The 13,442-nt window shown below is 36.5% G+C and overlaps 2 protein-coding genes across 4 annotated transcripts; both read left to right on the plus strand.

Moving 5' to 3' along the window:
* The first annotated feature begins 304 nt into the window (after window positions 1-304).
* LOC127873005 (BTB/POZ domain-containing protein 3-like) lies at window positions 305-13,442 on the plus strand. 3 transcript variants are annotated; one of them, XM_052416550.1, is made up of 5 exons: window positions 305-421; window positions 3,557-3,697; window positions 3,916-4,044; window positions 9,723-9,753; window positions 10,869-12,973. In XM_052416550.1, the coding sequence occupies exons 2-5, from the start codon at window positions 3,563-3,565 to the stop codon at window positions 10,973-10,975; spliced, it is 402 nt and encodes a 133-aa protein (XP_052272510.1). In that variant the 5' UTR covers window positions 305-421; window positions 3,557-3,562; the 3' UTR covers window positions 10,976-12,973. The 3 variants fall into 3 exon arrangements, with proteins under 3 accessions (XP_052272510.1, XP_052272504.1, XP_052272519.1); XM_052416544.1 differs by lacking the exon at window positions 9,723-9,753 and having other exon boundaries at window positions 12,824-13,442; XM_052416559.1 differs by having other exon boundaries at window positions 9,593-12,973.
* Window positions 4,496-5,720, plus strand: LOC127872993 (E3 ubiquitin-protein ligase rpm-1-like). Its single transcript, XM_052416537.1, has one exon. It carries the CDS (start codon window positions 4,743-4,745, stop codon window positions 5,364-5,366), a length of 624 nt encoding a protein of 207 aa, XP_052272497.1. The 5' UTR covers window positions 4,496-4,742; the 3' UTR covers window positions 5,367-5,720.

Raw genomic sequence — 13,442 nt, forward strand, 5'->3', positions numbered from 1 at the left:
ATTTCATTATTATACTATAACCAAATTGAGAAATAACGATATAGCGCGAGTTAGCCTAGTAGCATTCCATGACTATGCCGTTTCCGCCAGGGACCTTTACAAACACTTGTGTTTGTATAGGTCCCTGCGACGGCTTACTAAGTCGTTCCAACGAATTTGTTCTCGTTCCAAAGACTCGTTGTTGAAAGCAATTACTGAATCCTTATGGTGACAACATTGCACGGTGTTGATAAATAGATTTGCAGGTATAGCGGTTTCCCAAGCGTGGAAAACCACAGTGGTAGATTTAAAGTGTATAAGGCCGTTTATATTTAGCATCCCACTGGAATTTCGAATGGTTCGATAAGTTACTGGTTAATCTATAAATAATCGAAAAATCGGAATATTATTGGTTAAAATCTATGTGTTCGGATGTAACAGGGCAAGTATATGTTTCATTGATGTAACTCATATTATACGGCTAGCACATTTTTAATAGTTTTAAAATAAATGCCACAGTTTAAATGCGTTTTAAATGAGTAAACCAACCGTTACTTAGTCTGGTTCCCAACTTCTATTGTAAACAAATAGAATCTTTGTATACAAAGGGGCAGGTAATCCAGACAAACCGTTACTGAACAGTAATGGCGAAATAATCGTGAACTATTGTATCTGTAACATGTGACTTGACGTGTCATGTTATACGAGTATACATATGGGCCGTGCTCTGTGAACCATGGGTTTAATGCATGTGCGTTAAGTGCATTCCGCACAGGCTAATCACGGACGACACTTTCCGATTTTATGATATTTCCTTTTATAAAGGACTATGGGCTCGTTGTCGACCGGCATTGTATTTTTTTCGATTTGGCGCAAACCAACGAATATGCGGTGCTGTGATATTATCCTCACAACCTCACATCGTATTCTCGAAGTATCGCGATTTTGCATCGTAATTTCGCACTTTCGTCTACCGATAAGAAATTGCGAACTCGTGATGTGAAATTTCGAGTATGGGAGATGTCCTAGCAAAACATGGTACATGTATTGTACACAGAACCATTTATTATATTTTATGTGTTATAATATAGTCTACCGAAAAGACTTGTTTGTACGAGTATGCATCCGGACGCAAGAATGCATAATGAATATTGCAATATGGAGCTATGTTTTTTTAGCTCACCTGAGCACAACGTGCTCATGGTGAGCTTTTGTGATCGCCTTTTGTCAGTCGTCCGTCGTGCGTCGTCAACATTTTGCCTTGTGAACACTATAGAGGCCACATTTATTGTCTGATCTTCATGAAATTTGGTCAGAACATTTGTCGTCCCATTGATACATCGACTGAGTTCGAAACTGGGTCATGCTGGGTCAAAAACTAGGTCACTAGGTCAAAAAAAAGAAAAACATTGTGAACACTGTAGAAGTCACATTTGATGCCCAATCTTCATGTTACTTTGTCAAAATGTTTGTCTAAATGATATGTTGGTTGAGTTCAAAAATGGTTCCGGTCCGTTGAAAAACATGGCCGCCAGGAGGCGGGGCAGTATTCCTTATATGGCTATAGAGAAACCTTGTGAACACTCTAGAAGTCACAATTTTTGCCAAATCATCATTAAACTTGGTCAAAACATTGGTTTCATTGATATCTCGGAGGAGCTCGAAAATGGTCCAGATCGGTGAAAATACATGGCCGCCAGGGGGACGGGGCAGTTTTCTCTATATGTATATAGTGAAAACATGTGAACACTCTAGAAGTCACATTTTTGGTCCAATCTTCATGAAATTTGGTCAGAACATGTGTTTTCTGAATATGACGGTTGAGTTCGAAAATGGTTCGGATCAGTAAAAAAACATGGCCGCCAGGGTGTGTCATTTTCCTTATATTTATATAGTAAATAAGCTTGTTAACACTCTAGAAGTCACATTTTTTGCCTTATCATCATAATTTTTTTTCTAAACATCAATTTTATAGATATCTCGGACGAGTTCGAAAATGGTCATGATTGGTGGAAAAACATGGCCGCCAGGGATTGGGGCAGTTTTCTCTATATGTATATAGTGAAAACATGTGAACAGTCTGGTTGTGATAAGCCATAATGTTAAAGAAAGATAACCTGTACATACTTTCTAATAGTTAACTAAAAGTTAACTGCCTTGTATAAACCTGGGACTTCTTTCATAAAATGTGGTGTACATAAAAACAGTAGTTTGCATGCAATTTAATAAACCTATGTCATAAAACAGGGACCTATACAAACATGTTTGTATAGGTCCCTGCATAAAATAACTGTACTTGTACTATTGCACTGTAGAGCCTTATCTTTGATAAGCCAAGTTAACCTACTGTGTTTTGGTGTATTTAGCAGACTACTGTGCTATGAAACTGTTTCCATGGCAACCTTGGTATTTGGCATTTTCAAAATTAGAAAGACTCTTTTGATTGAAATAATTTTTGTAAATTCTTCTTATTTTTTACATTTGAGTCACTGGAGTTTTCCACTCTCCATAAATTGTGTTCTTTAAATTAAGTTAGATTTATTTTATAAACTAAATTTTTGAAGCAACTTCTAGACTAACAGTAACTAATATTTATATCAGTTTTTTTGACAGATTGTGAACTTCTTTTTACTTTCATTAAGGTATTTTCTGTATTTGTTCATTTTTAACGATGCATAGATTCTTTAGACTAAAGTTAGTTATTTTCATTAAAGCTGCTTTGGTTTTCACTTATACATAAATTCTTTGAGTGTATTCAGGCGTATCTGACTGGACGCCTTTAGTTAATTGAATTACAACCAGTAAGTGTGTTAGAAATAAGCGTTCTTTAATTTGACTCGATAAATATTTCCGTATGACATAAGTGCTCACAAAATTACATTACTCGTAACCGTCCCATGACCGGTTCACTTGCGTAAGCGAACGAGACCGCACTACCACAGTTGTTTACAGTAAAACATTGTGAATACTTTTAGTCACATTTTTAGTTCAATCTGAATGTCACTTGCTGATCTTCTCACATGGGGAAAAATAATATTTTTTGCTCATGGTGAACTTTTGTGATCACCTTTTGTTAATTGTCTGTCTTCCGTTGTGCGTCATGAATATCTGCCTTGTTAACACGATAGAGACCACATTTATTGTTGGATCTTCATGAAACTTTGTCAGAAGATTTGTCACAATAATATCTTGGACGAGTTCAAAAATTGTTCCAGTCTGTTGAAAAACATTTCCGCCATGGGGCCATTTGTTGTTCATTCTTCATGAAACTTGGTTAGAACATTTGTTCTATTGATATCTTGGGTTGCAAAGAACAGGTCATTTCTTTTTATCTCAGGTGAGCGACTTTGGGCCTTTCAGGCCCTCTTGTTTAAAATAGAAATCGCGGAAACAAGGTTCGACATAGCGAAATAAATGTTTTTTGACAATCTCGAATCATGGTTACGCGATCTCGCATACTATTTCCGAAATATCCGATCGGGATTTTGCGATGTCGCATCGTTATCTTACAAATCGAACCTCGCCCAAGCAGTTTTCTTTTTTTATAAGTAAATTTTCAATTCGCCATGTAACACAGGACGTCATGGCCGGGGTTCCGCCCGAAGACTGGCAGTCCGCGCGTACCACGGTGGTGGGGTGTAACAAGTACATGCTCGATAATCAGCTGCACTGTGATGTCACATTCCGCCGCGTGGGGCGGGGCAGGACACCCATCAAGGTACTTTAGAGTGGCACATCAGATGAACGTTGTCAATCGACTTCTTTAGATAAGTATACGTTTAGGGTGTGGTCAATTGATCATCCGTAGGTCCCATGCTGATTTACATTTCAATACATAGTACTGTTCACTCCTGTACCAAGTAGTATATAAGATTACATGTACGTATCACACTTTCCACACGCACACCTATACGGTATTATATGCATATTTCCTAGGCTCACAGCTACGTCTTGATGTCGCGGAGCTGCGTCTTCTACGACATGTTGACAATGGAGTCGGCTGACGAGCATAGAGATATAGAGACTCCTGATGTAGAGCCTCCAGTGTTCTTCTCAACTTCTGGAGTAAGCTTGAAATCAGTTTTATTTATTTATTTCTACTTTGGAATCTATCGAAATTCTGCCAATATGGCATACCCTAACATAGGAAACAATGTTTCATACTTACTTATATAATTGACATATAATGGGTCGAAATGATGCATAACAAAGTAATTTCACGTTTATCTGTATCATATAATCACTGTTATTTAGGAACTGTTTTCACAGAACGTTCTTACAACATTGTTTTGCTGAAACATGTGCCAGATATTCACTTTAGCTATGAGTCGAATATTCATTTGATAGACGTCGGTGGACTCGACAAATGTTCTAAGTATTCTGCACTGTGCGAAGAAATACTCGGTTGTAGGTCTTGTTCAGAAATGTATAGAATGTCTGAAGCAGTCTATGAAACCCGACAGACCAATCGTCATAATAGAGAGCGCCCATTCACTTGCAGACGAGGATCTTCGCACTTAATGTCTTGCTTAGATTGTACTGGACCCACTACCGGTTCTCAATGACGATTTTGTCTCGAAGCTTTGCTCGGAATGCTTTAGTGAAATAATCAAATATGATTCGCTTCCTTTACGGGGAATGATGTTTTCGAATGTCTGCTCAAATATGCCCGACAAAAGTGCTCAGCTGACAACGTGGAAGGCACGCCAGAAAATGTACGCCATGCTGTCGGTAATGCAATAAGCTTTGTACGATTCCCAATAATGTCTTCCGAATATTTCACCGAAAAAGTTGAACCAACTTGTATTCTTACCACACAGCAAGCGCTCACACTGTATCGGTACTTCGCGCGAAATAGAACTGGTGATACAGCTGGTTTCGAAACTAAGGAACGAACGCCGATGCTAAATGTTGGACGCTTTAAAACATTGGGTCTGGCTGGCGGTTTCAAACGAAATAAAATGGACGCCATCGTTTTCCAGTGTTCTAGAGACATATTGTTGAAAGGTATCCAGGTGTACGGTACGGATCAGGGTCCCGGTCAGCTAGCTATTAACGTCCGACTCATTCAGGAGGCGCACAGAGCAAATCTGGCCACCAAGAATATCATCTTAGAAACGGATGGCAAACGAAAGGTTTACACCATTGTTTTCGATGAGACGCGTTGCATTACAAAGGAAATCAAATACAGCATCGAAATCATCGTCAATGGGCCAACCACGTTCTATGGTGTGGATGAAGAGGCCAGCGTGGAATGTGATGCAGTCCAAATCACATTTTCCAAAAGTGATAAAGGTACGAACCCAACGGACGTGGAACGTGGTCAGGTTCCAGGCATGGTATTTGAAGTAACATCGGACTACTGGTCGGTCAAGTTCATCTTCTGAGATTTGTCTCTCATATGACCAACATACGTTGTGTTGTGAAAAAATAATGACAATACAAATGTAATGACAGCAGCATGTCCGTTGAATAGTCATATTTACTTGCAGTTGTTAGACATATGAATTAGCACACGGCCCATCAGATTTTGTACGCGTTACAATCAACTTTTGTATTTTGTTTTTAGTAAATAAGCACTATCACGCCAGCAGCCGGATAGAAGAGATAATATTTTTTTTTTGTTGCAGGCGGGTCCCGTTGGAGGTCTTCGCTTTTATCTTTAATTTTACAATTACAATGTATTTGAAAACGTTGTGTTGAGTTTAAGAAGAAGAAATAAAACGCACACAAATCTTAAATGGACTTCGTCTACATTTATGTTATTGCGTTCCAACGAGTGTACTTTGTGTTTCAATAACTACGACACAACAGCAAATTCAGACACGGTCCGAATGGCCTGCAAAAGTGGTCTGTATTTATACAAGTATGTTACACACCTGTCCCATTAAACGAAGATAAATTGTTAAAATATGCTGTGTTTATAAGCGACTTGACCATTCAATTAAATTAATTAATTCAATGTTTACAATGAACAGGATATAATTATTAACTTTGACATGATCCGTATGGTTCGCAACTTAGTTGCGTATGCTCGAAAAATCTGGTCCATATTGTATGGTCCGTAAAGTCACTAATTCCACATAGTAACAACGCTTGAGAGCAAATCGGAAGGACCGAACCGGACCGATGAGAAATATCGAATATGATACAGATTACTACGGAAAACTACATCTAGCCGGTAATATGTCAAAATAATGACGATTTAAACACAGCTTTTGTTGTTATGTCAAATAATGATATATATGAAATCGTTTTACTGGTGGTCATTTTAAAGATTCTCCACACACCATAGATCTAAACTATTAAAACATATTTGCAAAGTATTAAATGTTCTGCAAATACTTCAATAAATACGTTCTTTCAATACTAGTTTTTTCTTCTTTTTAGGTACACATCGTGTTTCCTTACTGTGTACGATTTGCCAGTGTAGTTCATACAAAATCTTTAATTAAAGGAGACAATTATAAATGTGTAAAGAAAAAGTAGGCAACTAAAAAAAGATTCGTTTCAGAATTCAATTTACGAGTCATTAGTTCCAAACATGGACATTGTAACACTAAGAAACTCGTAAATTAACAGTTTTATTTATGGAACTGCTTACCATCCTCTGCTGCTGAATCCTCTGACTTGGTATCCTTCAAGCCAGGGACCTAGGCTATACAAACAAATCTTTATATAGGTCCCTGTTCAAGCGAATTCTACAAAGAAAGTCCGTTACCCCTACGAACACCCATGGCTTGGGCTGTGCAGGCTGGTTACTTGCCTATCTCTGGTAAAGGTATAATTAATAGAATGTCTGGGTTAAGTCTGGGTTAAGTTTGTTCAATATCATTTTTGTTTCTGACCGCAGTAGTATATCATTGTTCAGTTGGCGAATAACATCAGAGACATCATGTTCAAATTTGTCGGCAACTTCATGCGAATAAGTCTGTTCAATGCAAAGTCGTCAATACTATGTAACCAACATTGATGTCAGACATGTGTTTTTCTGTCAAAATCTACAGTCTATGTTTCAAGTCTTGCACGTTATTCCTGTTCATGGTGTTACTATTGTCTATTTTGAACATGAAATCTTCTGGTTATTTAGGACTAAGCACGAACTTCAACTCAAATGGGGAATAGCCTGTAGATGCGTGTCTTATAGCGTTTAAGCAAAAACAATGACGGGATTTTTTGTTTTTTAGTTTTTCTGATATATGTGTAGCTAGCATATTTACACGAGAACTGTTAAGTTTGAACCATTATATTTTGGTTGATAAATTGTGGTATACATGTACATGTATCTTGAGATATTTTCATAAGTGTGCACAGTTCCTGTATTACTTCTGATTCAAATATTTATCCTTTGTCTGATAGTTGTTCTGTATGAAGTTTCTAATTAAAAAAATGAGTCAGTAAAAGTTAGGCAGTAGTTATGTTTGTGTGGTTCGTCTTTGGGACAATTACTCTTATTTTGTGAAATAATCTGTCATAACAATAATTAATAACATTAAAAAAAGCAGTTAGTTTAAACATATTTATTTCAAGCAATACAATTTGAAAAAGCAGTTCATACTGATTCTTGTGGGAAGGGGACAACGACAACGAGCGAGGCCTGGTAAAAGGAAGATAATCTGGGTTATGGTTAGGTTAGGGTTAGGGTTAGGGGTCGGGTAAGGGTTAAGGTTAGTGTTAAGGCTAACCTTAACCCAAACCCGATCCCTAGTGGGTAAGATGATGGGAGCTCTTATTGATATTTGATTTCGAAAGCATCGGTTTTCAATACATACTGCTTATATACATTTAAAATGTTTATTCGCAGAATCAATCGATTGCGTGCCGGTTTAAATATGTAGACCGGTAGAAGAGAAGTCGTAAAAGCAACACGATATTCTTAATAAATTGCAAACATCCAATATCAAATTCTTTTGTACACCGCAGCAATAACTGTAAAAATACAGCTAAAATGAACACGTTCAATGGGGCTCGCACTTCAATGAGACCTTGCTTTGTAGCGTGAATTATTCGTGTGATTGCTTTTTTATCTTAAAGAAAGATGATGGCTGGTCTGTAGCCAAAAATGATCTCGCAATGGCCTGATAGGCAGATTGTTTTCTAATTACGTGTATGTTCATAGGTAGCCAAATGTGTGTTGCCATTGTCATAACGTACGCATCCTAGAAAATGTGTCATTGGTGAATATCCTGCTTGCATGACTGAAGTGATAATTTGGAAAATCGAATACGCTGAAAAACATTAACACTACATGGAAGTGTGGCTGTATGATAAACGTGTATTTGCGTATTAGCGTACGGTCAACTGAAAGTTAATTTGACCACTAATGCTGCAACCAGTTAAAATCGAAGTTAATGGTAAAATAACTTAAAACCACATGTACTCACTCTCATTTAAGACAATCTCAACATACCACGTTAGAAAACTAATTAACCTTCTTTTAGATGCTTTGAACATTTTGATATTGATGATAACTTTAAAATTATCTTGTCAGACAAAAATATAGTTAAATTAGCTACCAAAACCTGCTGTCTGATATAAGAAAAACGCAAAGAACACACACACATATATATATGTGTGTGTGTTATCATTAACAGTGGATTGACGAGTATTGAAATTCGAGTTGGTTGCAAATCGTTCCGTTATTATAGGTTTACACAATAATCGTTGTTCTTCTAGAATTTGTGTTATGTTGGTTAGTTGTTAATGTTTTTTATTCTTAATCCTATGACGAATGAACATATTAAACCTTTAGCCTTCATGAATAATCCCGATTCCCTATTTATTCACACCTTTTCATTTATGGTTTCCCACTTGTAAGTGCTGGAACACCAAGTGAGACACCGAGGACTAGATTGCTTCTTTAAACGAGCATATTACTGTGTATTTGTATGTAGCAATTCACACTAGCATGGCGTACATTAACGTCAAATAAACAAGCAACATTTACAGAAAATTGTTGCTTTTTAGAATATCCCATGAATTTCTTACATTGTGTGTTCATGATAAATAATGGAATGTTCGATAGCATTCATGGCTCCGCTTTCAAGATAAAGTTTACGAAGAAGGATAGTTCAACTACGGGTAATACACTTCCAGGTGCTCATGCTTATTTGGACCGTTATATATAAACATTTTGCACGAACGTTACGTAGGAATTCTTATTTGTAACTTCCGATGTAAACATTACGGATGGTTAAGTCTGTCCAAGGGTTCTGACATAAGCGGTTGTGCGTCCTCACAAACTTTACAAATTTCATGATTCAATGTTTGTTCTGAATATAACATTTCTAAAACAACTAATGATTTAAATATTAATTTGGTCTATGATCTTTCTCTTAAAAATATTTTGAGGGGATATGCCAAATGTTTTGTTCAATTTGCGCACATAACATGTGTTTCATTTAAAAGCCATTGAATAGAATTAAAGTTGTTTCACAGAAATGCGAGTTTCTTTATCCTATTTATGTTATTATTTATAAGGATTGCGCAGAATGTGGCATAACATTTTAATTCGTTAACGTTCACATCTGTCACAAGTGGCTGCTTACAGTGCGATTGATGTACGCCTACTGAAATGTATTGAAGATGGTGAACCTGTTTTCCACACATACAGGTAGAAGAGAAGAGTTGAGAAATCCACACAAACAGTTCCACCATTACAAAACGAAAGCTTCCCATGTTCAGTGACCATCATCAACAGTCATTATATAAACGTGTGCACTTTAAATTTGGCTTTATTACAGAACGCTCAGAATCCTCCGAGCCACGACGAAGGTTAGTCTTTATCAACCAGTTTAATTTGCTTATAATGATAATAATTTATTAATTATATTTTTATTTTGTTCAAAAATTCGCCTGTATCATACTGTATCTTAGAATGAAGACATTCAAATAATTGTTCCTAAATAAAAGACAACAATTTGCCACATAAACATAGATGATTGGAAAGATGATATTTGAAGCAACGTTTTCTGTTGTTGTATTATTAAACTAATGATGGGCTACTCATTAAATCTTTCAATTATAACTAACTTGGTGTAATGTTAGCAAACATATTTATTAAAAATATATTAAGGGAAATAAGCATTACTTCAAGGAGATTTGTTTGTCGTCTGCGGGTTGTTGAGACGCATACTCCCATATGTGGGATATATGGCTTTGATAACAATTAAAACATTTGCCGCAAGAGTGATCAGTAAAGTCCACGACTGTCATTAAGACTTAGTTGACTTGTTTAACTCTAACTACCACAAAACGTTGTTCCTAAAGCTAGTTAAACTTTAAACATACAGGTTCAGGTTAACAAATCAGGACGATATGGAGACTTATTTCAACCATATGCAAATGGTCTGGAATACAAATAAATAATTAAAATGCTCGCATTCAATGTTGGTGTCAGGGGTTTTCTTTCAGGTTTGACGATCTTTTTTACCGCTTCTATTCGCAATATTTTCAGTTCAAAATACATGTTAGTATCCATAAGTAAATTTGATGCATGACTTAGTTTATGTAATTAGTTGTGTTCCTACGCCAATGACCGCCCGCCACTTTTGAACGTTACTTTAGTTCCGGAGTACTATTTGGAATACCAGTGTCCGCAAATGTGTCCTCAATCTTAGTCGTATTTCTATGCTTATACTTCCGTGACTAGGTTATTTCAAAATTCCATTCCTTTAAAATGCATTATATTTCTGTTGGTGGCCTAATTATATGATGATCAAATATGTTTAATTAGTTTCACATTTGAGTTTTTTTTGTAAAATTATTATTTCCCTCACACAACACATACTTGCGTGGTGATAAAACGTTCTTAAATATATTGTGTTTATTATTGTATAATTGTTTTAACAATATGATTCTTTATCATATTTTTTAACTATTTATTGCAGAAACGATCACACAAAATGAACACAAAACAGCTGATGTGTTTGTTAGTTGCGGCCTCATTGCTTCTGGCGAGTGCTCCGGTAGCAAATGCCCAATACTAAGGCAATAACGGATATGGCGGAAACTATGACTACCTTGGAAACTATGGCTACCATGGACACTATGGCTCCCCCAGAAATTACGGTGGCCTCGGAGACTATGACAACTATTATGGTAGATGGTTTGGCAAACTCCTCAGAGGGGGAGGAAAAGGCAAAGGGGCAATTATGGATATGGCAAATAATAATTGTGATTAAGCTGTGCTTAAAGGTAAGTGTGGTTCATTCATTTCTGTTAAACTTTAGAGATAATTAATAACATGATGATGTTATTTGGTCTTGGACGTGTTTTTGCGAATCACAGCCTTAACGAAATAGAAATTACACTAAAAAAAGCATTATGAAACACTCAAACGCGATTCAAAATGACTAACATGTCTGATATGCAATTTAATTGATACCAACAAAATGTTACATTGAGTGCACGCGGTTTGAAAATTGGTTGTTTTAATGCTTATGGTAGACCTATTCTGCAAAAGAGGGCACGTTGTTTATGCACACTCACATTTTTTTATTAGACCAAAATCCATGCGTATCAATTTGCCGTTTCTTTGATACATGAAGTATCCTTCAACTCGGTTGACAGGCGTCCCTAATCATCCTGTTACTTTCACAAAGATTTTATTATATTTTGTTACAATACAACTGTCATTTCTGTTTCAGAAAAGCGTATCTTCCTAGACCGTCATTGGACAAACCTACAGCGACCGTTTACCTGTGATTGAAATTCATATATTGTTGTCCAACGCACTTCATAAATTAAATCGCAAATCAACTTGATATGATTTATTTCATTAAATTCATTGAAGATAAACGGGAACGCATTTGCTTTGCGAATAAAAATATTGTTTGGGGCGAAACTACGGTGGCATAGAGGTGACATTCACTCCTCTTTTTTAAATTGAACTCCTCTTTTTTCTATCTCGTGACCACGAGTTAGCTAAGTCGGGATCTCGAGATAGCTATGTCGTGGCCACGAGATAGACAAAAGAAGGATGCACAACTAAATAAAAGAGGAGTGCAATTAAAAAAAGAGCGGTGCAGTAAATAAAGAAATGGTGCATTAAACAGAGAATTTCGAGATCTCGAGATCCCGACTTAGCTAACTCGTGGCCACGAATAAGTCAGCCAATCCAATACCATCTTGTTCCCGTTTGCCTCTGAGCATAACGCAAAATTGCCAATATTCTATTCCCGTTTTTAGAATCCGACATGTAAAGGTGTCGATGCTTTTGCAAATTACTGGGGTGATCATATAGGCTTACTTGTTCTGCCTACCAATCTTATTTGCAGAGTATTTAAGAAAATGCAATTTGATAAAGTTCAAGGTATTTTGGTTGTTCCGTGTTGGAAACCATAGATATTTTGGCCTTTGATTTGTCCAAATGGTACGTTTGTGCATCATGTAATGGGTTGGTTTGATTTGCCTGTACATAAATACGCGTTCGTAAAATGTCAAAAAGGCATGTTTGGGAATGCCGACTAACATTTTAAAATGCTGGCATTAAAAATAGATTTTAAAAACCAAGATGAACAGATTTAAATAGAAAACAAGTTGTTTTTGACATATAAAAAGAGTACGGATGTAAACCGTACACGGCGGTATCGCCCCGTACGAAAAAAAGCGGAATCGCCAGCACGAGAATGAGCGTGATTAGGTGTAGGCGGTATCGCCAAGTACACCGGTGTTATGATTATTGATACAAGATTTGTGTCGATTTATTGATGTGAAAAACATTGAAAAACATATAGATAGCTTATATGCGGTAATAGATTTTTCATTTGTTTTTCTTATGTTTTATTGTATGTCTCAGACAAGTTGATTTTACCGAAATATTTTTACACGATTGCTTTTTCAGAGTTACAAAGAGGAAATAGGCGAGTTGCCGGAGGTTTCATTGGACAAAGTGGAGCTGCTCCCCGACCTACTACTAAAATCCAGAGCTCAGAGTACCAGTAAAAGTAACATAATGCGTCTGAACGTTTTAGAAAATGGTCTATGCGTAATGGGTTTGGGAGTAGTGACATTTTGACCGCTAACGCATTTGCTAATAAAGGGTTTAAAGTCAGGAATGTTAACAAACAGATGCCATATACAAATTTACGTGAATTGTTTATGAATGTTGTAAAGCCACATGTGGCAAACGTGACAGTTTATTGTTTGCATTGTTTGCGAGCAGGCGGTGCTTCTGCCGCCGCAAATAATGGTGATGAGGACTGAATGTTTAAACGTCATGGCAGATGGACAAGTGAAAGCGCTAAAGACTGATATGTGAAGGACAATTTACATGAGAGGTTGTCTGTGTCTTTATGCTTAGGACTATAGCATGTGCCGTAAAGAACATTCTTTACGTTAAAATTTGTATACATAAGTAAATATACATCTAGTATATTGTTGTATTGTTGTTGCAATCCATTTTTATGTTCAATATATGTACAAGATAATATTTTTATGTTCTATATATGTACAAGATCATA

Source organism: Dreissena polymorpha, chromosome 1 (assembly GCF_020536995.1).
Source record: "Dreissena polymorpha isolate Duluth1 chromosome 1, UMN_Dpol_1.0, whole genome shotgun sequence".
NCBI lineage: Eukaryota > Metazoa > Mollusca > Bivalvia > Myida > Dreissenidae > Dreissena > Dreissena polymorpha.

Excerpts from the sequence above, each read along its gene's own strand:
- LOC127873005 (XM_052416544.1), top strand. The coding sequence starts at position 3,563 with ATGGCCGGGGTTCCGCCCGAAGACTGGCAGTCCGCGCGTACCACGGTG. Across the intron at positions 3,698-3,915 it reads GGGGCAGGACACCCATCAAG|GCTCACAGCTACGTCTTGAT; the intron begins GTACTTTAGAGT and ends CATATTTCCTAG. Across the intron at positions 4,045-12,823 it reads TGTTCTTCTCAACTTCTGGA|AGTTACAAAGAGGAAATAGG; the intron begins GTAAGCTTGAAA and ends TTGCTTTTTCAG.
- LOC127872993 (XM_052416537.1), top strand. The coding sequence starts at position 4,743 with ATGTCTTCCGAATATTTCACCGAAAAAGTTGAACCAACTTGTATTCTT.